Here is a 25,778-nt window from a genome sequence, read left to right as displayed (position 1 = left end):
ATTGATTCTGTGACGGTGGTGGCACAAGTGGGTTGGAATTGGCAGAGAGCGGACGCCGTTGCCAAACAGGCCGTAAACGGCGACGTCAGAGTGGGCACGGGTAGATTATTAGTGACGGGATTGCGGGAGCTGGCTGTGTGCCGATTGGCTGCTGCGTTTCAAAAGTAGCAGCAGTTCAAATGTTTCTGATTGGCTGGAAAGCACTTTGGGATGTTCTAAGGTTGTGCAAGGCGCTATAGAAATCCATTTGGGAATGAAATGGTGTCAGCGAGCAGTGCAATGAGTATAAGGTTTCCCTCCTTTCTTGCAGTGTGGGTGTCCCTGGCGAGGTCAGTGGAGGGAATACGAAGCCAATTCACTGTGTCTCAAACAGGAAACATTTGTAATTAACACAATAACTTTATAAAATTAATTTACGGGACATGGGTGTTGTTGGCTGGGCCAGCATTTATTGCCCATCCCTAGTTGCTCTTGAACTGAGCAACTGGGTCACCCACTCACTCATCACTCACTCACTCATCACTCACTCGGTCATTTCGAGGGCAGTTGAGAGTCAACCACATTGCTGTGGTTCTGGAGTCACATGTAGGCCAGACCAGATAAGGACGGCAGATTTCCTTCCCTAAAGGACACTAGTGAATCAGACGGGTTATTCCGACAACTGACAATGGTTTCCTGATCATCAGTGGATTCTTAATTCCAGGTTTTTTTTTATTGAATTCAAATTCCACCATCTGCCGTGGCGGGATTCGAACCAGGGTCCCCAGAACACACACTGAGTTTCTGGATTAAGAGTCCAACAATAATACCACTAGGCCATCACCACCCCCATAATATAATAAATATACAATATATCCCTAATATAATAAATATACAAGACAAGGGTCTGACAGAGTGAATACCTCCTCTTCCTGGTTCCAACTGAGGTGCTTCCCCCAACCCAGGCACACGACCTTGCTCCTGATTGGCTCAGCTACCCGCGCAGCTCTCCATAGGGACTGGTCCAATCACCTGGCCCACAAAGGTTCGCCCCCCCTTAAAGGGACCACGTTACCACAGTCAGCAATTGGTGCCTATCCCCTTAAGCAGCTGGTGGTGTGCCACCTATATGATCTATTGCAGTCTACCTGGCGCAGGTGTACCCACAGCACTGTTCAAAAGGGAATTGCAGGACCCTGACTTGGCAACAATGAAGGAACAGCAATATGGTTTTATGTTGCTCAGAGTGGTGTGTGGCTTGGAGGAGAATTTGCGGGTGTTGGTGTTTTCAAGATAGGGTAATGTCTTGCCCTTGGCAGTGAGATGACCAATGAACTGCATTACAGTAGCGCCAGCGCCAGTGAGTTTGGGTATGAGTTGTCTTTCTGAGGTGGATTTTGTCACTCTGAAACAAACTTTCCTCTCTTCATCTCTTTACTTTCTCAGTGACTGGCTCCCGGGCAAGACGCAATTCCACGATTCCCAGGCTTGGCCCAGACGTGACCTCTTACAAGTTGGAGAGGGTGGATGCAAGCACCAGGTACAGGTTTTACGTCTTTGCTCAGACCCGCCAAGGACTCGGAGAAGCGATCGTATTGGACTCGCCCGACTTTGAGAACGAAGGTAAGAGGGCAGAGGGGGAAGGAAAGACCTCCCGGTTAAATGGGCTCCAGGCTAAAAGAGAGAGAGAAACCTTAACGAATGTACTTCTTCAAGAAATGAAGCGGGCTTTGTGTGAATGACAGCAGACTGTTGGAGGAACAGGAGAGAAGAGGGTGCCATGGATGAAACTGATTCTATAACCTTTAATCCAAAGCGTGATAAGTCCTCAGAGGCGTACATCCCTTCACCAAAATCCCTTTATCTACACTTCTGACAACAGCGTACAGAGTGCTTTCTGTTCGCCCTCTACACTCGGAGTGCCAGAGGAACCGACACACCTGGTTAAATGCAAAGCAACAGGCTCCCTGATTGGCCCATCAATTTGGCCCTTAATCAGGGAGTTCATATTCTAACAGGCCCACCTCAATTGCCTGGTTAAAGTCATTACACAAAGCTTATAGACAAGATAAAAGTAGCATGGGGCATCTGTTAAAAAGAAATTGAAGTTTGCTATACATCTCAAACAATGGAGAATATGAACCTTCCAACCCACCCGCAGGTACACCCACATCTACAACTTATACACACTTTCAAACTTCATCCTTGTATACTCTATGCATGTGCATGGTACCTCTTAATCTATAGTTACTAAGTTACTGCTTTGACACCCTCTAATCAAAGTAACAGGTTTTAGGATCACACCGGATAGTTATTGGACAGCCTTCTCCATTTGCGTTTGAGTCCCACTGGCGTGTGCGCGTCAAACCAAGTCTGAAGGCAACGACAACTGAAATCGACAGAGTCAGTATTTCAAACTCCACTGGCCCCGGTCAGCAGATTGACCACGAGCTGCATGGACACAGTGGGTGGGATTTCACAGCCTCGCTCGAGCGAGACTGAAAATTTCCACCCAAGGTCAACAAACATTTCCACTGTCCATCCCCTCGCCCGCTCCGATTCTGTGGGGGGCAAGGCTGTAGACTTCCAGCGAATGTCTAAACTCCAAAGTGGGTAATCATATCTAAGTGACTGGCTTAGAGAATTCACCCTCAGTCAGTCCTCCACAATCTGCACCTTACTCCATCCCTGCTGTTGTAGATTGGGGTACAACAGGGGTTGCCTCTTACTGTGTACACAAAGGGGAATGTGAGCAATTATAGGAGGACCTTTGTGATCCCAAAATCTGATGCACTTAAACCCTTCCTTTTATCCTGATAAAGGTATCTATCCTGCTTTTATTGAGGATCCAGCCCTAACAATGTTAATAAATGACTTTGTGCCAGTTTAAACAAGGTTAAACAGATTTGCCAAGGTGTGTTGGCTGAGATTTGGAATTCCAGTTCAGTTCCTTTTGGTTTTTTTTTTGTTAATTTGGTTTCTGTGAAGTCAAGTGAACAAGGCCCAATAGGAATGGGGAAAAATATCATGGCGTGAAGTAGCGATTGGTTGACGTCCTCTGAGTTTGGTGCCAGTGACTCATTGCGTTGCAAAACCCGGGATGCCATCAATCACTAGGCCGACTCTCTCATTTCTAACCACATCCTCAGGGCCCCATCAGTCAAAGATTCGGAGATTTGTTGAATTATTTACTGGGGCCCGGGAAAAAATCCAGCAAGCAGCAATCTTGTAATTCCATCAGAAATGTGACCACCACTGCTCACCCTGCCAGAGTAGAAAGGGTTAGAACAAAGAACAAAGAAAATTACAGCACAGGGGCAGGCCCTTCAGCCCTACACTGACCGTGCTGCCCGTCTGAATTAAAACCCCATACAATAATGGACCCACTCAGGGGCCTGCTTTATACAGGAATCAGCATACGAGCTCCACCTGGTTAGTTAATTACCAATACCCAGGGAGCTCATATTTGACAAGTCCCGTAGGGAGGTCAATCAGGGATTACCCATGCAAGTCCTGGGGGTTATGACACAAGGGAATTCCCCATGGAGTCTCCACCCGCTCATTAAGGAGATGGATTTCCCAAGCCCCAGGTCTCAGATGACACCCACCATGCAGTTAGGGAGAATGTGTCTGGAGAAACCAAGTGTACAGGTCAAATCAGAGGGCTTGGGGGAGGATGTGTAGAGGTCTGAATGGAAATGGACTTCAACTTGGGTTGGGAATTGGACACAGTTTTTCTTAGTTATTCCAAAGAAGGCCCTTTGCAGAAGAGACCGTAGGGGTTCCAAGTCCCAGACCTCCCCATAACCTCTGCCCTCTACCCAGCACCGATGTCCTGTTCTAAGGCTTTCACCAAAACATCCAGAAGTGCCAGGGAGAAAGTTCACTCAACTCTGTCTCCCGACCCTGGTCAGTCCTGGATTATATCATTGCTTTGTGGGTTTTCGGGGTCTCACTGTTGTGTTTGAAATTGATTCAGAAAGTCACTCTTATGAAGAGCAGAATACTGCGGATACTGGGAATCTGAAATAAAAACAGAAAATGCTGGAAACGCTCAGGTCCACCATTTCTGCTGAGAGAGAAACAGAGTTGACATTTGTAACCCTGATGGTGGGTCATTGACCTGCAACATTGGCCAGGACTTTCCAGCCCCACCGTGGTGGGTTTTCCCACTGTGGATGTGACAACACATTGGCTCCGGGTGGAATATTCCAGACCCGCCAAAGTCTATGGACTTTTGCTTGCCTCACTCGCTCCATCACTGGGGAATCAGCTGTGAGGAGTCAACCTTGGCGGGACTGGAAGATCCTACCAGCAGAAAGGCCTGGAGAATCCATTAACTCTGTTTCTCTCTTCACAGTTGCTGCCTGGGCTGCTGAGTATTTCCAGCACTTTCTGATTTTATTTCTTCTTAACTCTTGCCCAAAGCACTAATCTTTCAATGTATGTTTTCTTTCTCCGAATATTCTTCGCTCCTTTCCCAAAGACAGACACTGTTGCTTGTTTGAGTGGTGCCATATTTGTCTAAAAGAGAGCTTTCTTCAATAGGCAACTGAGAGAGTTGGGTGTTGGCAGCTGATCTGCCCCAGAGGGGAATCACAGCCAGGGTCAATTGTGATCTCAGCATGTTCAGCAGATGTGGAGATGCTGGTGTTGGACTGTGGTGGGCACTGTAAGATGTCTCACAACACTAGGTTAAAGTCCAACAGGTTCATCTGGTAGCACAAGTTTTGGAAACGTTGCCCCATCATCACCTGATGAAGGAGCAGGCACCAAGAGCTTGTGCTACCAAATAAACCTGTCGGACTTCAATCTGGTGTTGTGAGACTTCTAAGTCTGCAGAATCAGGAGCAGGAGCCCTGACCAAATTTGATGGCCTCTTTGTTCACTCTGGGTACAGTGCCCCAACTCCCCAATGAGTAGAATTGATTATATACCTTCACCTGTTGCAGGGGACTGTGACAATGCACGTTGAAATAACTTAGTAACTGAAAATCCCTGAGTCACAATCTAAACTATTACACCAAGCCAGGGATTGCCAACCCTACTGGAGTTTGAGTGGTGAATGGGATGGAATTTCATTTGCATGGGGTCAGCGGGATCGCATACTGGGACCTCCAACCTCTGGCATTTCTGCTGGGAGTCAGGCCCCCCCCCCAGGAGACCCAATTCTCAGTTGAACCCATTTTCCTGGCCTTATCCCCTCCAGAGCGGGTATTATTTGTACCCTTCTGGGGGTCGCCATGCCAGTCTGACTTGTTGTATTGACCTCCCACCTTTGCCCGGTGAAGGATAGAGAGTCTGAGATGCCTAAAGGGCTGGCAGAGGCCATTCAGTGAGTTCAGCCTGTGTGGGATGGAGCCATTCTCTGAGTAGTTGCTGGAATTCAATAGATCCTTAGCGCCCACAGTTATTCCCGGACCGTCCTGGACTGAAAAGGAATCAGGACTGCCAACGTTGAATTGTGGAAATCTGAAATATCAGGGAATCCCTACAGTGCAGAAGAAGGTCATTCGGCCTATCGAGTCTGCACCGACCACAATCTTACCTAGGCCCTATTCCCATTGGTATCATTTTTTGCTTCCTCAGAGCTGGTAGAGGCTTGAGAAATGTTTGGCTCTTGTGTCTAATGCAAACTGTTTTACGGAAAATGTAATCAATATCTGGGAATAAATGAAAGACTGTAAGTGATTCAAGAAATTCAGATAATTTAAATATAGAACGGCAGACACCTATTAGAATCTAATCTAATTTAGTTCATTCATTAATAGAATAAAGGGAGCCTGGAAATGAGATATTGGCTTCAATCTAATCAAGGTTCTTTGGAAAAGCAAAGTATAAAAGCAAAACTTAATCATGATAAAGTCTCCGTCCAGCATGATAAGATGACCGTATACACAGGTTGTTCCTCTAATACATGTTGTGAAGTTTAATAAAAATATAGGAACTAGGAGCAGGAGTTGGCCATCTGGCCCCTCGAGCCTGCTCCGCCATTCAATAAGATCATGGCTGATCTTTCCGTGGACTCAGTTCCACTTACCCGCCCGCTCACCATCACCCTAAATTCCTTTACTGTCCAAAAATCTATCTATCTTTGCCTTAAAAACATTCAACGAGGTAACCTCAACTGCTTCATTGGGCAGGAAATTCTACAGATTCACAACCCTTTGGGTGAAGAAGTTCCTCCTCAACTCAGTCCTAAATCTGCTCCCTCTTATTTTGAGGTCATGCCCTGTAGTTTAAGGTGCAGGCACCAAGCACAGGTTTGTTGCTTGTCGTGCTACTGAGGATTATTGTTGTCCATGTGCACTAAACACTCGGAAACAAACCCTAAAAATGCACATAATATAAATGAAAATGACTGCGGATGCTGGAATCTGAAACAAAAACAGAAAATGCTGGAAAATCTCAGTAGGTCTGACTCAGCATCTGTGGGGAGAGAATAGAGCCAATGTTTCAAGCCTGGATGATTCTTTGTCAAATGTATTAATCAACATTTTCCAATTGATCATGCGAAATAACAGTGAGTGTGTATGTTATGTGACATAGTGGGTGAGCATCACAGAATTTAGTCAGGGTACATTACAAGGCTAATGAGTATTGAGCTATTAACAAGGTGGCAATTCAATCTTAACCTCTTGTTTCGATGGCTGTGTACCTGTTGTCTTTTTTTAACATTTAGTCTTGTTTATTTTCCTCCTTCTTTCTCCCTCTTTGCCTCTCTATCTGAAGCCACCCCCACTCTTGAGATTGCCAAAACAGAAGGAGGTAACGGGGAGACGGGGTGGGAGGAAAGGGGGAGCTTCTTCTGTGTTCATGACCAGAAAAACAGATACTGGAGAAAATGTATACAACCAAAGGCTCTAATCTGAGGGTGTGGGTTTCAGGATAAGAAAGGCTCAGTCGGACTTGTAAATTGCTGAGCCCTTCGTCTTAGATTAGAGCCTTCATCTCGCCTACGAGTATCTGCTATTTTTCTTATAATATATACTGTTGGCAGTCTTTGCTGCATTAGTAATTGACCACCTTTCTGAATCTTGTTGCGGTCCCTCAGAGAAGCTCAGCTGTAGCAAGTTTGCAAGAGAGCGTTTGACATCCCTTACGCTGTTACTGAGCAAAAGCGGACAGTAAATTCCGGAGATTTGTCTGCACAGTATATACTATAAGTGTGCCACACTGACTTTTTTTGTGCACAAGCTGTGTATGTACATCATCGCCACATGCCCCAGCTTTACTATTTACCCTGTCATCGTAACAAAATCGCCATCATTCATAAAATCAATTCAGTGAAATGTCAACAGTCCCGTGGTGTTCCCACGTGGATTTCAGATGGTAGTTTTGGTCTATTTCCATGAGGAATGGGTATATAGTAATGCGGGGTCATTGGGACACCCCTCCAGCACCACCTCTTTGGATAGTTTTCTCGGCAACACAGGGGCCCGGAGTATTTTGGGATGCCGTTGTCACACCATTTTACTGGTGGCAAAAACTCCCCAGGGAGTAGGGTCCACAGCAATTATCGAATGTGGCCAATTGTCAAATAATGTACAAAGGTGGGGAATGCTTGTGGTGTTAAAGGAAGCTTTAGCGTGTCCAAGAGTCACTCTCAACTCTGCCTCCACAATCTCCCTCATGTCCCACCTTAGAAGAACACCTAGAATCACAGAATAGCAAATGACAGAAGGGAGAGGTCATTCGCACCAACCATCTTATGATGTCTCTGAGTGACATTACCAAACGGGTGGCGCGGCGGCACGGTGGTTAGCACTGCTGCATCACAGCGCCAGGGACTCAGGTTCGATTCCCGGCTTGCGGGGGGTTCACTGGCTGTGTGGAGTTTGCACATTCTCCCCATGACTGCGTGGGTTTCCTCCGGGTACCCCCACCCCGGTTTCCTCCCACAGCCCAAAGATGTGCAGGTTAGATGGATTGGCCATGATAAATTGCCCCTTAGTGTCAGGGGACCTAGCTATGGTCACTCTATGGGGTTATGGGGATAGGGACTGGGTGGTGCAGACTCAGTGGGCCAAATAGCCTCTGTAGGATTCTAAATTACGGCAGTGTTGCCTCCATGCCCACTTGGAATTGATTGGCACTTCCCAATGTTGGAGTCCTCCAGCTAGTGGACAAAGGAGTCCTTTAGCTGACTACTCTTAATTTCTGTTGAACAAAAGCAGCAAGGTGTTTGGTTAATTATTTTATTGATTGCCTCCCATTTTAAGAGTTGGTATTGCACAAAGCTACGCACTGAGTGATCTTAGAATACCTCTTCAGCGCAGGTTAAACACCTGTACTCCCAATGCGGGAGGGAACCTGCCAGATTTAATGAAGTGGAGAGAAAATAAGTATCAGATAGGGGTTTCCCCCAACCTGTCAGGAAGTTTTCAGTATTTTGTTTTCCCTTTCTTTAGTGTTTTGGCAGAGCCAATGATAAGACTGGGTTGTGAGCAAACAAGGTTCCGGATTGTTCCAAAATGAGCTGGCTTCGAGTGGAGCCTCTGGTTTGGGATTTTGCCTCATCGAGTTCCTGTTCAATATTCCGGGACCCCTGGGCTGCCTTTCCCATTTGCTTGTACCGACACACTCATCCCACGAGCTGGGGCACTTGAAGCTGGGGCAGAGCACGGTTCTGCGATTCAGTGTCTTTACAAAGGTTGCAACCACAGTATAAGTCATTGGTTAGGAAACGGTGTACTGGTCTCAGAATGATCTGGTTTCTTGGGCCGTCGGTGAATACAAAAGGAGGACGCACCTCATCCTCTGGCAAGAGACAATACGCCAACCTGCTCTCTCCTTTATCCTTTCATGGGATGTAGGCATCACTGGCAAGACCAGCATTTGTTGCCCATCCCTAATTACCCTTGAACTGATTGACTTGCTGGTCCATTAAGTGTCAACCGCATTGCTGTGGGTCTGGAGTCACATGTAGGCCAGACCTGGTAAGGGCAGCAGATTTCCCTCTCCAAAGGACATTTGTGGACCAGATAGATTTTTACCATTGATGAGAGTTGTCATGGTGACCATTAAACTGGAACGAGTGCAGAAGAGATTCATAAGGAATTTGCCAGAACTCAAGGAACTGAGTTGTAGGGAGATATTGGACAGGCTAGGATTTTTTTTTCTTTAGAGCATAAGAGACTGAGGGGAGGATCTTATAGAGGTGTATAAGGTCATGAGAGGCATGGATAGGGTGGGTACACTCAGTCATATTCCCAGAGTTGGGGAATCGAGGATTAGAGGGCATCAGTTTAAGGTAAGAGAGTGGAATAATGGGCGGTACACATATAGAATGAGCTGCCAATGGAAGTGGTTGAGACAGGAAGATTGACAACATTCAAAAGGCATTTGGACAGATACTTGGATAGGAAAGGTTTGGAAGGATATGGGCCAAGTGCAGGGAAATGGGGTTCACGTGGATGGACAGTTTGGTCTGCGTGGACCAATTTGGGCCGAAGGGCCTGTCTCCATGCAGTAGGACCAGCTTCACATTGGCAATATATACGATAGACGTTATTATCAATCAAATTTAAATTCCACCAGCTGCCATGGTGGGCTTTGAACCTTTGACCCCAGAGCATTAGCCTGGGCCTGTTAGTCCAGTGACATCACTATTATCTCCCCTAAGGGAGACTCCTACCCACCCCCCACCTCCCCATTCACACCGCTATCTTACTGACAACGAGGTGTGCAAACTAAACCTGTTAAGGCGGCTATCGTGACTAAGGAACCTGGAGCTTAGTGGTTCTGAAGTTAAAGGCTAAAGTTAAGGGCATAAACACTCGGCTGCACCATCCAGAATAGGAAGAGGGTGAAAATTAGGACTCATTGGTAATAAGGGCTCAGCTCCTGTTAGTGAACAATAGAAGAACAACATTGTTAATCGCCCATTAATAAAACTATAACTTTGGAACCTTCCTCAATAGACCTGTAACTAAGGAGATAGAAGAAATTTTAGCTACAACTTATCTGACTACTGGTTTTTTGGTTTGATTTATTATTGTCACATCTATCAACATACAGTGAAATGTATTGTTTCTTGCACACTATACCGACAAAGCATACCGTTCATAGAGAAGGAAAAGCGAGAGTACAGAATGTAGTGTTACAATTATAGCTGTTGTTGTTCGTCCATCGTCATCGATGAAGATCTCAACACCATTAGTCATTTTGAGGTTGGTTGCGGTGTGTCCGAAGATGACTGATCAGACCAATTCGGGCACAGAATGTCCTGGCACATATTGGACAGACTTGTGTAGATACTGCAGTTACAGTTATAGCTAGGGTGTAGAGAAAGATCAACTTAATGCACGGTAAGTCCATTCAAAAGTCTGATGGCAGCAGGGAAGAAGCTGTTCTTGAGTCAGTTGGTACGTGAGCTCAGACTTTTGTATCTTTTTCCTGATGAAAGAAGGTGGAAGGGAGAATGTCTGGTGTGTGCGCTGTCCTTAATTATGCTGGCTGCTTTGCCGAGGCAGCGGGAAGTGTAGACAGAGTCAATGGATGGGAGGCGAACTTTTGCAGTTTATTGCAGTCTTAGGCAGAGCAGGAGCCATACCAAGCTGTGATATGGTGCATCTGTAGAAGTTGCTGAGAGTTGTAGTGGAGAGTTTTAGAGAGATTTCCTTAGTCTCCTGAGAAAGTAGAGGTGTTAGTGGGCTTTCTTCTATGTGTCAGCATGGAGGGAAGAGGACAGGTTGTTGGTGATCTGGATATCTTTTAAAAGCTTGAAGAAGTTTGCGAATGCCCCCACCAGCTGGTCCATGCAGGACCATGTGCTTGTCAGGGAACCCATCTGGACCGGTTGCTTTCCATGGGTTGACTTTTGAGAAGGCTGCTCTGACGTCGGCAAGGGTGACCTCAGATACAGGTTCATCTGAGGCTTCCAGGGTGGAGGGTGTAATCTTACTGACCTCTTGCTCAAAACAGGCATTGAATGCATTGAGCTCATCGGGGAGGAGTGCATTGGAGCTGATGATTTTACCTGCCTTCATCTTGTAGCCTGTTATATCTTGAAGTCATTGCCATAACTGGTGAAGGTCGGTGTGGCTAGCCTAGGATTCTAGCTTGACCTGGTACTGTTTTTTGACCTCTTTGGTGGATCTCCACAGATCATATCTGGCTTTCTTGTTCTTATTATACAATGTTCTTATTGTAGTTGATGCCGTGTTTGGGAGGAGAACAGCGATATGGGATTGGGACAACTGTTCATGTGGAGGATACACACGAGGAATAAGACCAGGTTGGGGAGTCAAGGACTTGGGGACATTGGATTTTAGACAATGTTTAGTATTTTAGATATTCAGGAGTGAAATGAAGAAACACTTTGCCACACCAGATGCTGCCTGACCTATTTCAGTATCTGACAAGGTGCTGAACACTGTGCAATCACCAGCAAACATCCCACTCAGACCTTGTGATGGAGGGAAGGTCAGTGATGGAGCAGCTGAAGATGGCTGGGGCCTCGGACACTCACCCTGAGGAGCTCCTGTAGTGATGTCCCAGGACTGAAAGGATCGGCTTTGAGATAATTGGCACATTGGGGGAAAGGTTGAAAAGCAGATGATGTTGATTTAAGAACTCCCACTGACCTGATGAAGGAGCAGCGCTCAGAAAGCTAGTGGCTTGTGCTACCAAATAAACCTGTTGGACTTTAACCTGATGTTGTGAGATGTCTTTCTTGTATAGATCAGGGTCACTTGACTTGAACGCTGCAGACCTGGACTCCAGCAAGCAGTGGATATCCCTGTCCATCCATAATTTCCGGTTGGGAAACACACGGATTTGCTTTTTTGGCACACAGTCTTCTGCACACGTACCAATGAAGTCAATTACTATAGTGGCGTACTTGTTCAGACTGGTCACAGAGTTTTTAAATACTGACCAGTCTACTGACTCTAAGCAGTCCTGGAGGAGATCATCCGATTCCTCAGACCAACACTGCACGACTTTCTTTAACGGATTCTCCCGTTTCAGTTTTTGACTGTAAGCCGGGAGCGGGAGCACAGCCTTGTGGTTTGAATTGCCAAAGTGTGGGTGGGTGATAGAGCAGGAGGCATGTTTGATATTTGTGTAGCAGTGGCCTGGGATGTTTGGGCCTCCGGTGGAACAGGAGACGTGTTGGTAGTACAACTCTTGAGCTTGACCTGATTGAAGTCCCTGGCAGATCCCACTAATATTGTGATAGTTGAGGTGTTTCTCCGCTAAGCATTGTCCAAGGACAGGAGTCAGGTGAATGGATGTGGACTTGTAAACATTACTAATTGCCGCACAAAGCCACACATTCACAGCTAACGCAGAGAGAGAAGACAGGACCAGGTTAACTCACAAAGTAGATCCTTGGAATGAATTCAGACCTTACAACTGACTGACGTAACCATCATTCTCCTCAGGACTGTGATGCAGAGCTCACAACCCACAGATGTGTCAAGGCCAAGAGAAATGTACACGGTACAGAGGAGGTGATGGCCTTGTGGTATTATCACCAGACCATTAATCCAGAAACTCAGCTAATGTTCTGGGGACCCGGATTCGAATCCCGCCATGGCAGACAGTGGAATTTGAATTCAGAAGAAATATCTGGAATTAAGAATCTATGACAACAATAAAACCATTGTTGATTGTCAGAAAAACCCATCTGGTTCACTAATGTCCTTTAGCGAAGGAAACCTGCCATCCTTACCTGGTGAGGCCTACATGTAACTCCAGAGCCACAGTAATGTGGTTGACGTTCAACTGAACAACTAGGGATGGACAGTAAATGGGGGCCAGCCAGCGATGCCCATGTCCCACGAATCAATACAAAAAAGTTCTGGATATCTTGGGATCCCACGGGAAACACCAAGGACCACCTCAACAATGAAAATGAGAGCAAAATGCACAACTTAGAATCAGACTGACAAATCAAGAATGAACTAGATAACTGGGAACCCCTGGAATAGTCAAGAGCAGAATAGAAAATGTAGCACCCACTGGGGCAAGCCAAGTTCAAGGTGGAAAATGGAGACAGTGGGTCAGATCTCTAAGAGCTTTCATAATCACATCAGGACCCCATGGGAACACCAAGAATCATGGAAGATGTGCCAAATATAAGCTTGATAATGCAGATCAAGCTTGGAGGTTTTAAAATACAAGTCTGACAGGGGATCTGTGTCTCGCACAGCCTGCAGCATGTGGGGATTCGTAGACGCAGTGCGCAGTCTAGGGGACCAGTTCGGTGCTGGGTCCCTTGCAGTTTGTGGTGTACGCGAATTATCTAGACGTGAAAGTAGGAGGTAACGATTAGTAAGTGTGCAGGAAGTGCCACTGGCTTGAGGGCCAGGCTTTGGAGTTTGAGTGTCGGCTTGAGACGAGGCCGAGAGGTTCGTGGACGTGGTCAGATGTGGTCACCCCGCAGCTTGAGGAAGTGCAGTGAGAGAGGTGACCACCATGTCTGGGTGGAGGGGGGGGTGGGGCAGGTGGTCAGGAAAGTCCCAGACTGCACCTCTCTCAAGAACAGTGTTGGAAAATGGTTGAGAGTGATGGTTCCTTCGGGGAACAGAGTCAGAGCCAGGTTCATGGCACTGTGGGGGGTGGGGAGATGGGTGGGGTGGGGTGGGGGGCGGGGGAGGTTCACCTGCACAAGGAGGAAACAGTAAGAGTGGAAGAGCAGTAGTGATAGGAGATTCCACAGTGCAGACAGGCGTTTCTGTGAGATGCCTTGGTGCCAGGCTCAAAAGTGTGATTGAGGGCATTCTGAAGGAGGAAAAGTAAAAGTTAAAGTTTATTTGTTAGTCACAAGTCACATCAGTCACATAACACTGCAATGAAGTGACTGTGAAAATGCCCTGTGAACGGTCGGAGATTGTGGTTCTCATTGGTACCAACATTAGAAAGAGGCATAAAGTACTGCAACAGGACATTAGGGAGCTAAGTAGTAGATTGAAAAGCAGGACCTCGGAGGTTGTAATCTCTGGATTACTCCCCGTACCACGTGCTAGTCAGTATGGGAATAGGAGGATTGAGTAGATGAATGCATGACTGACGAGAAGGTGGAGGAGGGAGGATTTCATTTCCTGGATCACTGAGCCAGTTTCTGGGGAAGGTGGGACCTGTACCAGTCGGACAGGTTGCACCTGAACCGGAGTGGGACCAACATCCTTGTAGGGGAGGTGGGCTAGTGCTGCCGGGGGCCGGGGGGGTTAAACTAATTTGCTAGGGGGTTGGGTTACATGGAGGTACAGTAGGGGGTGATGCACAGCCAAATACGGAAGAAAAACCCAGTCAGTCTGGAAGGCAGAGCAAATGCAGACACGATAAGGCACAAGGGAATGCAACAAGGCTGGACTGCATTTATCTTAATGCAAGGAGTCTTGTGGGTAAGGCAGATGAACTGAGGCATTGATTAACTAATGGCAGTATGATATTGCCATCACAGCAACATATTGAGGAAGGGGCAAGACCAGCAGCTCAATATTCTGCAGTATTGAATCTTCCGGGGAGATGGGGCAGTGTAAAAGGGGAGGTGGTGTTGCAATATTGATTATGGAGTCAGGTACTGCAGTGAGGAAGGGTAATACCTTAGGTTGCTCAGTTAAGGCCACATGGGTAGAGCTTAAAAATAAAAAAAGGAGGCAGTCACTTTGTTTGGATTGCATTATAGGCCCCAAAGAGTCAGGGAGAGATAGATATGTAGGCAAACTTCAGAGAAGTGTGAAAATAATAGGATAATAAACTAATTTACTGACCCCCCGCCCCCCCGCAACTGAAGTTAGCCTCTGTATCACAAATTCCTCTTAATGCTAAACAAATAGAATCCCTACAGCGCAGAGGGAGGCCATTCAGCCCCTCGAGACTGTACTGATAACAATCTCAACCAGGCCCTATCCACAAAACCCAACATATTTGCCCCACTGATCCCCCAACACTAAGGGAGAATTTGGCACGGCCAATCCACCTAACCAGCACATCTTTCCGACAGTGGGAGGAAATCGGAGCACCCGGAGGAAACCCACGCAGACGTGGGGAGAACCTGCAGACTCCACACGGACAGTGACCCAAGCCGGGAATCGAACCCACGTCCCTGGCACCGTGAGGTAGCAACGCTAACCACAATGTCACCATGTCGCCCACAAAGTAGGGGATTTCAACTCCCCCAGTATTAATTGAGACAGTGAAAGTGTGAAAGGTTTAGAGGGTGCGGATTTCTTAAAGTGCATCCTGGAGAACTATTTGAGCTGCTCAGGGGGGGTTCCCCAAGAGAGTAGGTAATACTGGATCTAATTTTAGGGGACAAAGCCAAGCAAGTCAGAAGGCCAATAGTGAAGATCAGGCCAAAGTGGTCTAGAACCACCTACCTGTAAGAAAATCCATATCAGTGAGGTAGGAGTCTTCAACAAGGAAATAAAGAGAGTACAAAGCCAACATGTTCTCGTAAAGATAAAGGAAGGCACCAACAAATCCAGAGAACACTCGATGTCAAGGTATATTCAGAATTGGAGAAAAGGGAGGCTATGGGGGCTGTGAACAGTGGATGTCATTAGAAGGGTATAGAAAATGCAAGGGGGAGTGGCCCTGAAAAGAGAAATTAGGAGAGCAAAGAGAAGGCATGATAAACATTGGCAGGTAAAATGAAGGAAAATTGTGTGCGTGTATGCATATTATGTGTGTGTGTGTATGTGTATGAATGTGTGCATGCGTGTGTCTACGTATGTATGTAAATGTGTGTGAGTGTGTGCGCGAGTGTGTGTGTGTGCGTGAGTGTGTGTGTATGTATGTGTGCATGCATGTGTGTATGTATGTGTAAGTTTGTGCGAGTATGTGTGTATGCACGCATGTGTAAGTATGCGTGTGAGCGTGTGCATATGAGTGTGTGTGTGCATGTGTGACTGTGCATGTGTGTGCGTGATTGTGTGTGTGTGCTTGATTGCATATGCGTGTGTCAATGTGTGCATGAATATGTGTGCATGTGCATGTATGTGTGTCAATGTGTATGTGTGTTTAGACACACACAACGTGTGTTACATCCCAGTGTGTTACACACACACATACGCAAACACATACTCACACGCACACATGCACTCACACGCACACACATACGCACACACTGTGTGTGTGTGTTTGTGTGTTTGTGTGTGTGTGCATGTGTGTAACAGGATTGAACGTTGACATTGTCCTGTTGTGACAAATCGCAATTGTACAAAGCCAAGCAGTATTTTTTTCTGGAAAGGTACTGACAGATTGCAGTGACAGTGTGGTCCAGTGAAATCAGAAAAAGCTGTGTTCAGAGACTTGTCAATCTGTGAGACAAGCTGGACTTTGTATCCAACAAGTAGTTGTAAGAATTTATATCTGTTGCAAAAGCGTCACAGCATCCCCAAAATAAAGGTCCAGGCAGAGGAACAGGATTTGGGAACCACAACAAAAACTGGATAGATTTATTCTGCCTGTGTCTGAGAAACCAGAAGCTATGTTTGCTCTGGCTTGTGAAAGGTTTGGCTTCTTTGTGTATGTATGTGATGTGTGCACCTGTGCGTATGTTGTGTGTTGTGTGTGTGCACATGTGTGGTGTGTGTGTGTGTGTGTGTATGGTGTATGCATGTGAGTGTGTGTTGTGTGTGCATGTGTGTCTGTTTATGTGTGTTATGTGTGTGTTTGTGTGTTGTATGTGCATGCATGTGTGTTTGTGCATGTGTGCGCGTGGGTGTGTTTATGTGTGTGTTCATGTGTGCAAGTGTGTGCATGTGAATGCACTTGTGCATGTTTCTGTGTTGTGTGTGCATGTATGTGTGTGTGTTGTGTGTGCATGCACATGAGTGTGCATGTGAGTGTGCTGGGTGTGTGTTGTGCATGTGTTTGTGTGAGTGTGTGTTGTGTGTCTTTTGTGTGTGTGTTGTGTGTCTTTTGTGTGTGTGTTGTGTGTTCTGTGCATGTGTTTGTGTGTTGTGTGCGTGTGTGAATATGTGTTGTGTGCCTGTACATGCACAATGGGTCTTGGCGATAGTGCAGGAGCTGGTTGCAATCTGTCCAGTTTTAAAAGACTAACTGGGTGAAATGGCTTGGAGCTGAAGCATGCGGAAACCTGGCTGTGGAATGACCTGGCGTTTTAGGAAAATCTTTATAAACTTTTGCTTGGTTTGCTCAGTACTGCCTCCCACCCCCTGCCTCTCCTCATTCATGTTTGCCTTGTCAGCTGCATGTTCGCCATTTGTAAATTCAGCCACAATGTTACTGGTGGCTGAAGGATCCTGTTTGTAAAATGTGAACAATGTTCTGATGGGATTTGAATAAATGTTGAAGGGACAGTGCATCCTTTGTAAAAGATCCAGAGAGGTAGGTGATCGTTACAACTTTAAACAGAAATGTTTTCAAAATTTGACCAGAGCGGTTAATTTAAAAAGACATGTCTTAGAAGTTGTAAAGTTGATTCTGAAAACGAGAGAAGGGCTTGCTAAATCTTTACGATTTTTATGATTTAAGGTGATGTTTTTCCTCCACTTTACTACCACTGAAACAAGTTCATTTTATATCAAGGTTGAAGCCACTAAATCATGAGCAATCTAATCTATTTGGAGTTTTGCAAAGGATGCTGTCTCTTTAAAAAAAGACTTTTACAGTCTGTGGTTACAGACCATCTGTTTATGAGAAGTTTGTTGATGCATTGATGGTTCTCGACCATCTGGTTCGGTAAACAAATTGGATGGCATGTTGTTCAGATGGAAGTGCTAACACGATGTTTAGGCCAGCGCACGTATTGTAAAAGTGCCTTGCACGCACTTTGAGGCCTCATCCTGTGAACCGGTTCCAGGTCTCTCCCTTAGTCAATGTTATCGTGTGACCCAGGCCCCTCCTGGTACCAGTTTGATTTGCTTCCCTCGCTCTGCCCACCTCAGAATCCCCACACAGGAACACGCAACCATGGTCGCCATCCCTCCGGAATTGCCCTAGAGCCTCCAGGAATTTAATAGTGTAATCCCCGGAAAAGGTTGTGTGCAAGACCTGAGGAGAATCTGTTAGCAACCTTAACAAAACATATTTATCCAGTAAAGAAGTGTTGGAGATGGTTGCGGAGGTGGGGGGTTAACTGGAAGTCAAGATTCATACCAATTGCAATACAAACCTTTCTAATTGGTTGGGGAAAGACATGCATGGACCAATAGCACCAGGGGATGCTTCGAGGTGGAGAATCCTGATCTGAAACCTCTCGGTAGACACCCGGTCAAAGTTGGCAACTCAAACTTCCAGCTGTCATTCTTGAGGTAAGTGAGGCAAGGGCGGCACGGTAGCACAGTGGTTGGCACTGCTGCTTCACAGCTCCAGGGTCCTGGGTTCGACTCCTGGCTCTGGTCACTGTCTGTGTGGAGTTTGCACGTTCTCCTCGTGTCTGCATGGGTTTCATCCGGGTGCTCTGGTTTCCTCCCACAGTCCAAAGGTGTACGGGTTGGGTTGATTGGCCATGCTAAGAAATTGCACCTTAGTGTCCAGGGATGCGTAGGTTAGAGGGATTAGTGGGTAAAATATGTAGGGATATGGGGGTAGGGCCTGGGTGGGATTGTGTTCAGTGCAGACTCGATGGGCCGAAGGGCCTCTTTCTGCACTGTAGGGTTCTATGATTTCTATGATTCTCAGAGTTTGGCCACCAATGTCCCATCTTCGTTCTTTGTGAGTATTATAAGGGCAGCACGGTGGCACAGTGGTTAGCACTGCTGCCTCACAGCACCAGGGACCCAGGTTCTATTCCGGCCTCGGGTCACTGTCTGTGTGGAGTTTGCACATTCTCCCCATGTCTGCGTGGGTTTCCTCCCACAGTCCAAAGATGTGCAGGTTAGGTGGATTGGCCTTGCTAAGATTGCCCCTTAATGCCCCTAGATGTATAGGTTAGGGGAATTAGTGAGATAAACTGGTGGGGCTACAGCAATAGGGCAGGGGGAGAGGGAGAGTCAAATTCTGTGTCAGAGTTGGGCCACATGGCCTGTTCTGCTCTGTAGGGATTCTGTGGCTTCACATTCTGTTTGTGAAAGGAAGAAAATCACCCCCCTCTCCCCCCACCTTGCTGCCCCCAACAAAAGAACATCGTAGATCGCACCAAACACACTGCAGATATGTGGCAATCTGGTCATGGCACCTGTCCTTACCAAAGGGTGGGATCTTCTGGTCTTCGCCCAACCCAAGACTGAGAAATCCCACCCAAGGACAAGGGACTTTTGCATGATCCGCCACCACCCCCCCCCACCCCGCCCGCTACGATTCCTGTGGCAGGCAGGACGGGGAAATTCCGCCCAAAGTGTCCCCCACGTCACATGCAACCGAGCAGCCGACAGAACCAAGGTGCTACAGTAGGAGTCTGGCAAAGCCCTGGAGTAAACCTGGTGCTTATGGTCTCCAATTAATATCACTACCCCACTCCGCCAACCATTACTCCACCCCACACCACCCCCCCCCCCCACAACTTATTAATCACAAGTAGGCTTACACTAACACTGCAATGAAGTTACTGTGAAAATCCCCCTAGTCGCCACACTCTGGAGCCTGTTCAGGAACACTGAGGGAGAATTTAGCACGGCCAATGCACCCTAACCAGCACGTCTTTCGGATTGTGGGAGGAAACCGAAGACCCGAAGGAAATCCACGCAGACACGGGGTGAATGTGCAAACTCCACACAGACAGTGACCCAAGCCGGGAATCAAACCCAGGTCTCTGGCGCTGTGAGGCAGCAGTGCTGGCCACTGTGCCCCCATGCCTCCCAATTGGCACTCCAATCTATTGCAACGCTGAACTGGACAGGCTCTGGTTAAGCCGTCCATATATCTTTGAAGAGGTTGTTAAGAACCATCAGTGCATTGTCAGGGGAGGGATAGAACACTGCAAAGGTTCAGTAGACGGGATTTTACATCCTCGCTCAGGCAAGATCATAAAATCCAGCCCGAGGCCAACGGACATTCCGTTCTGGGAACCTCGCCTGCCCTGGAATCGGGGCGTGCGAGGGTGGTAGGGATTTCGGCCAATGTCTTGTTGCATCCGCCCGGGTTAGGGTGGTTCATTTGTACTGTCTTTTTCTTCCCTCCTCTTAGTCGTGTCGAGATTTGTACCCGTGATAACCACTCCTGCCGCGACCACCACCACCTCAACTACCACCGAAACCATCACCACCGCAACAACCAGCGCCGCTCCCCCAACCGTCACCATCACCGAGTCCGCCCAACCAGCCGTCACAGGCACCCATGTTTATGGTATCCAATCTTTCCTGGTTCTTCTAAGGTTTCTAACTGTGATGAGCGTAAAGAGTCGCCGAGTTCATGGTGCAAAGCAAAACAAGCTGGCTGTCTCTTTTTATGTTAAAGATTTCCCTTCAGTGATATCTACAACCAACTGAAAGGTTATACAGAGATGGAGCAGCATCTGATAGAGCGTTGTACATTGGACGTAGTTCTCTGCTTCGGAAGGTTTTCTATTTTAATGTTACATCAGTAAACTTCTGGAGAATCCCCTTTACGTGCCATCACCAATTTGCTACCATTATTCCCACCGTAGTAACCAACTGTGCCAACCAGTGGTCACAATATTGTAAACCACACAATCCTCTCTCCGGTACCTAACCCCCATTTGGAAGTCTATATTTGTGCGGGTCAGAGTAGGTTTTTGTTTTGTAATTCATCCTTGGAAAGTAGCCACCATCGGAAATTGGAATATTTTGCCCATTCCCAGTTGCCCCTCAGATGACTTCAGCCACGGGGCTGGTATTGGTCTCACAATGGTTTAAACACGAGGATTTTCACTATCTGGGTAAAAACCTGTGTCAAACATTCTGCTTGGGTGTAATCCTCACAATAACATTGCACCACCAGGACAAGGTGAGGTCAAGGTGAGGTCACTGATCTTTAAGCCTATTAAATCTCCTTATTTGTGATCAGCCGTGATTTTCTAGCTTGTGAACGTTCAATTTCGGCGCTCCTGATCGTCACTGCGGCAACTGGAGTGAACTCTCTGGCGGAGCCAAGGGACGTTTCAGCCTTTCCTGGTCTTTTGACTCTTTGGTGGTCCACTTACCCTCCTCCATCTCCCAGGGAAATGTGTGCTTCTTCAGTTGGAGTCCCAGCTGGCTGGTTCTGTGCCCTCCTGGCACAGAATGCCAGGAGTAAAGTTAAATCCTGGAATCCATTCCGTCATAGCCATGCCAACAGGTGGCCATGCCCATGTACCCAAAAGGGGCAGGTTTGGTTTCCTCCCCCCCCCCCCCCCCCACCCCGGAAATGGAACTCAATGATGGCTTCACCACAATTTGCTGTGTATAGTCGATCTGCACCTCCCTTTGACAGCAGACACACTCCACATAGGAGGAGCAGACAAATTGAAAACCTCCCCAGACTTGGCGGTCACCTCGAGGTGCAGGCAGAATGGCCACAGGGCAAGGGAAATGATTTCACCCTCGGTAACGGAGTCACTAGGCAGTGAGTCCACTGCCATGGAGCAAATGAAGGTCTCTCGAGAACCCAACGTTCACTCGTTATGGGAATGCTGTCAAGGTATTTGGTGAGGGCCGGTGTTGCTAACACAAACGGTGGGTAAGAGGAGGTTTCTGCACCCCAAAATCGACAGCCAATTCCCATGTTTGGCGGTGTTTATTCCTCTGTGATTTGAATGGAAACAAGACCCCAAAATACACTTGAGTCCATCACAACTCTGGACCTCCAAAATATAAGGTTTCATTTTCCCTCAGAAATAGAAGTCTTTACGGTCTGTGAGGGGAGATGCTATGGTTCTTCTGTATCTCCATCTCTGCCCGAGTACCTGTACTGGGCAGAGAGTAGAGTTGAGGTGGGAAACTCTCTTTACCGCCGTGCTGTGTGCTATTGTAAATGGAACAGATTACAGTCTGGGCTTCCCAACTGTTCACACACAGTGAAAGCACAGAGATATACCAGGTTGGGATGGTGGGTATAAGAAGGAGGTGAAATAATGTGGTTTTGTGTCCTGTGTTTTCTTTTCCCCGTTAACAAGTAATTCAGACTGCGGCTCCTTCCACTTAACGTTACTCGAAGTTGTTTCTTAAGTGTTGTCCTTTTGTGCTCCAATATGTTATTTACATTTGATCTTAACAACAATGTCTCTAGGGGATGCAATGATCTGTACCGTTTCTGTCCCAGGTTAACTGGGACTTTTCAGCAAAGTTAATGTGCCTTAATTGGGCAAACTGAGGTCAATTGTGGAATCATTAAAAATTGCAAGCTCAGGAGAGAGTCCGTTTGGCCCACTGAAACTTCCTCCGTGCTAGCCCACCTTCCTCTCTTAGCCCCAGTTAGAAAGTCAATCTCTCTATTGAGCCATTCTGTGCTTCGTCTCGCTCGATCACCGGAATTTTACCACCTCGCCCGCCTGAGGCTCATTAGATCCTGCCCGAGGCCAACGGTGAATGCCGTTCTGCGAGCCTCGCCCGCCCCGATTCTGGTGTGCCGGTAGAATTCTGACCGATGTATTTGTCATTCCGTGTGGCCTCAAAGGGACGGCAGTGAACTGGGAATGCGTGTAGATTAAGGAAAACACCAAATCAATTCTTTAAAAGAATTAATTCCTGGGATAGGGGTATGCTTGGTAAGGTTGGCATTTATTGTGCCCCCTTTTAGTTAGCGTGAGGAATGTGGTGGTGAGCTGATTGTCCTGCAGTTGTTTTGGTACAAATTGACTCACTGAAAAACCTCAAGAGGTCAATTAAGAGTCGAACAACGTTAAGAAGCGAGAATGTATTGTGATTGCATTTCTGAAGGCAAAACCGTTGATGTGGGTTCCATCTATCGGACACAGTGATAGCTCAGTTCTTCTTTATGGTTGGACACAATCTTAAATTTAATATTCTTGGTATATGGTCGGAATTTTACCGTCCGCCCACCACGGGAACTGGAGCAGTCAAGGGGCTGACCATGGAAAAGTCCATTGACCTCACGTGGGATTTTACGGTTTTGGGGCAAGCGAGGCCATATAATCTCACCCCATGGTGCTTTACAACACAGAGAGAAGCCCTTCAGCCCATCAGATCTGCACCAGCCATCAAGTACCTATCTATTTTAACCCTATTTTCCAGCATTTGGTCCGTAGCCTTGTCCGCTATGGCATTTCAAGTGTTCATCTGAATGTTTCTTAAATGTTGTGAGGGATCCCCCGCTTCACCACCCTATCAGTCAGTGAGTTCCGGATTCTCACCACCCTCTGGGCGAAGAGGTTTTTCCTCAAATCCCCTCTAAATCTCCTGCCCCCTACCTTAAATCTCTGCCCCCTGGTTATTGACCCCTCCACTAAGGGAAAAAGTTCCTTCCTATCTACTCGACCTATGTCCCTCATAATTTTGTACACCTCAATTATGTTCCCCCCTCAGCCTCCTCTGCTCCGAGGAAAACAACCCCAGCCTGTCCAGCCTCTCTCAAAGCTGAAACGCTCCAGCCCAGGCAGCATCCTAGAACATCTCCTCTGCACCCTCCCCAGTGCAATCACATCCTTCCTATAGTGTAGTGACAGTACTCTAGCTGTGGCCTAACGAGTGTTTTATACAGTTCCATCACAACCTCCCTGCTCTTATATTCTATGCCTTGGCTAATAATAGCAAGTATCCTATATGCCTTCTTAACCATCTAGTCTACCTCTTCTGCTGCTTTCAGGAATCTTTGGACATGCAACCCAAAGTTCCTCTGGTCCCCTGCACTTCCTAGCGTCCTACCGTTCATTGTGTATTCCCTTGCCTTGTTAGTCTTCCCAAAATACATCACCTCATACTTTTCAGTTGTAAATTCCATTTGCCTCTATTCTGCCCTCTGACCAGCCTGTCCATATCATCCTCAATGTTTAGCACACCACCAATTTTCTTGTCATCTGCAAACTTACTGATCATACTCCCCACCCTCGCATCTAGATATTAATGTGCACTAACAGCAAAGGGACCCTGCACTACTACCCACCGAACTCCACTGGACACAGACTTCCAAAACAGCCTTCAACCATCGCCTTGCCTTCTGCCACTAAGTCGATTTTGGATCCAATTAGTCTGGATCCCTCATGTTCTTACCATCCTGAACAATCTCCCATGCGAGACTTTGTCAGAAGCCTTACTGAAGCCCGTATAGACGGCATCAACTGCACTGCCCTCATCTACACACAAAAGTCATCTTCTAGAAACTCAATCAAATTTATTAGACATGATATACCCTTGACAAAGCCATGCTGACGATCGCTGATTAACCCCTGTTCCTCCAAATGGAGATTGATTCTATCCCTCAGAATTGTTTTCCAATATTTCCCCTGCCACTGATATTAGACTCACTGGCCTGTAATTACTTTGTTTTTTCCCTACTACCTTTGTGAATAATGGTACCACATTAACTACCCTCCAGTCCTCTGGGACCTCTCCTGTGGCCAGATAGGTTTTGAAAGTTAGCGTCAGAGCCCCTTCAATCTCCCCCCTTGCCTCACACAGCAGCCTAGGATACATCTCATCTGGGTCTGGGGACTTGTCCACTTTTAATCCCGCTAAAACCACTCAGGCCTCCTCCCTCTCAGTGCTAATCTATTCAATTATATCCCAATCCCTTTCCCTGCTTTTTATACACACATCGCCCTTCTCTACAGTAAACACAGATGCAAAATATTCACTTAGTATCTCAGCCACATATTTAGGCTCCAGATACACATTGCCGCTCTGGTCCCTAATGGGCCCTAGTCTTTCCTGGTTACCTTCTTGGCCTTAATGTACTTACAAAACACATTGGAATTTCCTTTAATTTACTTGCTATTGTTTTATCATGTCCCCACCCCTCTCCTTCTCCTTATTTTTCTTTTCTGCACTTTCTGCGTTCTTCTAGGGCTCCCCCTATGTCTGCCATCATGTCTGTAGTTGCTCTGCCTTCCAGACTGACTTGGGTTTACTTCTATATTTGGCTGTGCATCACCCCCCACTGTGCTTCCACTGTAACCCACCCCACCCCCAAACCAAATTAGTTCAACCCTCTATTCCTACCCCCCTGCAGCAGCACTGGCCAACCTCCCCGCAAGGATGTTGGTCCCATCCCAGTCAGGTGCAACCTCTCCGATTTGTACAGGTCCCACCTTCCCCAGAAACAGGCCCAGTGATCCAGGAAACTAAACCATTTCTCCTGCACCATCTCTTCAGCCATACACTGATTTGCCCAATCCTCCTATTTCCATAATCACTAGCACGTAACACCGGGAGTAATCTGGAGATTACAACCTCCGAGGTTCTGCTTTTCAATCTGCTACTTAGCTTCCTAATGTCTTGCTGCAACACCTCAAGCTCTTGTGTCTTTGACTAATTTTTTTTTTTAATGAGACAGGAAGAAGGAACTGGCCATTTAAATTCGCAGAAAAGTTTCATAGAATCTCTACAGTGCAGAAGGAGGCCATTTGGCCCATCGAGTCTGCACCGACCACAATCCCACCCAGACGCTATTCCCATAATCCCACATATCGACACTGCCAATCACCTAATACTAAGATCAATTTTAACATGGCCAATCTATCTAACCCGCACATCTTTGGTGTGTGGGAGGAAACCGGAGCACCCGGAGGAAACCCGCACAGACACGGAGAGAAAGTGCAAACTCCAGACAGACAGTGACTCAAGGCTGGATTTGAACCCGGGTCCCTGGCGCTGTGAGGCAGCTGTGCTGACCACTGGGCCACCGTGCCGCCCATTTTACCCCATCCAAATCCCAGTTCTTGTCTCTCGCTCCCACTGAATTACACCTCCTTTCACACCTTCCGTTCTTTATGTGAGTTAAGCTGGAATGTTCTGGAGATTGTTAGCCAATGTTATGCTCTCTGC

The 25,778-nt window shown here is 47.0% G+C and overlaps 1 protein-coding gene across 5 annotated transcripts in view; it reads left to right on the top strand.

Annotated features, from left to right (window-relative positions):
• Window positions 1-25,778, top strand: part of nfasca (neurofascin homolog (chicken) a) — a 272,340-nt gene that overhangs the window by 215,484 nt on the left and 31,078 nt on the right. For all 5 annotated transcript variants that reach the window (XM_080209758.1, XM_080209761.1, XM_080209760.1 and 2 more), the window contains 3 exons: window positions 1,426-1,602; window positions 6,712-6,747; window positions 20,026-20,184. In XM_080209758.1, the coding sequence (XP_080065884.1) occupies window positions 1,426-1,602; window positions 6,712-6,747; window positions 20,026-20,184 (372 nt within the window). The remainder of the gene's footprint in view (window positions 1-1,425; window positions 1,603-6,711; window positions 6,748-20,025; window positions 20,185-25,778) is intronic.

Source organism: Carcharhinus amblyrhynchos, chromosome 22 (genome assembly GCF_965287045.1).
Source record: "Carcharhinus amblyrhynchos chromosome 22, sCarAmb.v2.hapA, whole genome shotgun sequence".
Classification (NCBI taxonomy): domain Eukaryota; kingdom Metazoa; phylum Chordata; class Chondrichthyes; order Carcharhiniformes; family Carcharhinidae; genus Carcharhinus; species Carcharhinus amblyrhynchos.
Note: the sequence above shows the minus strand (reverse complement) of the source record. Positions and strands in the feature narration are given on the sequence as shown.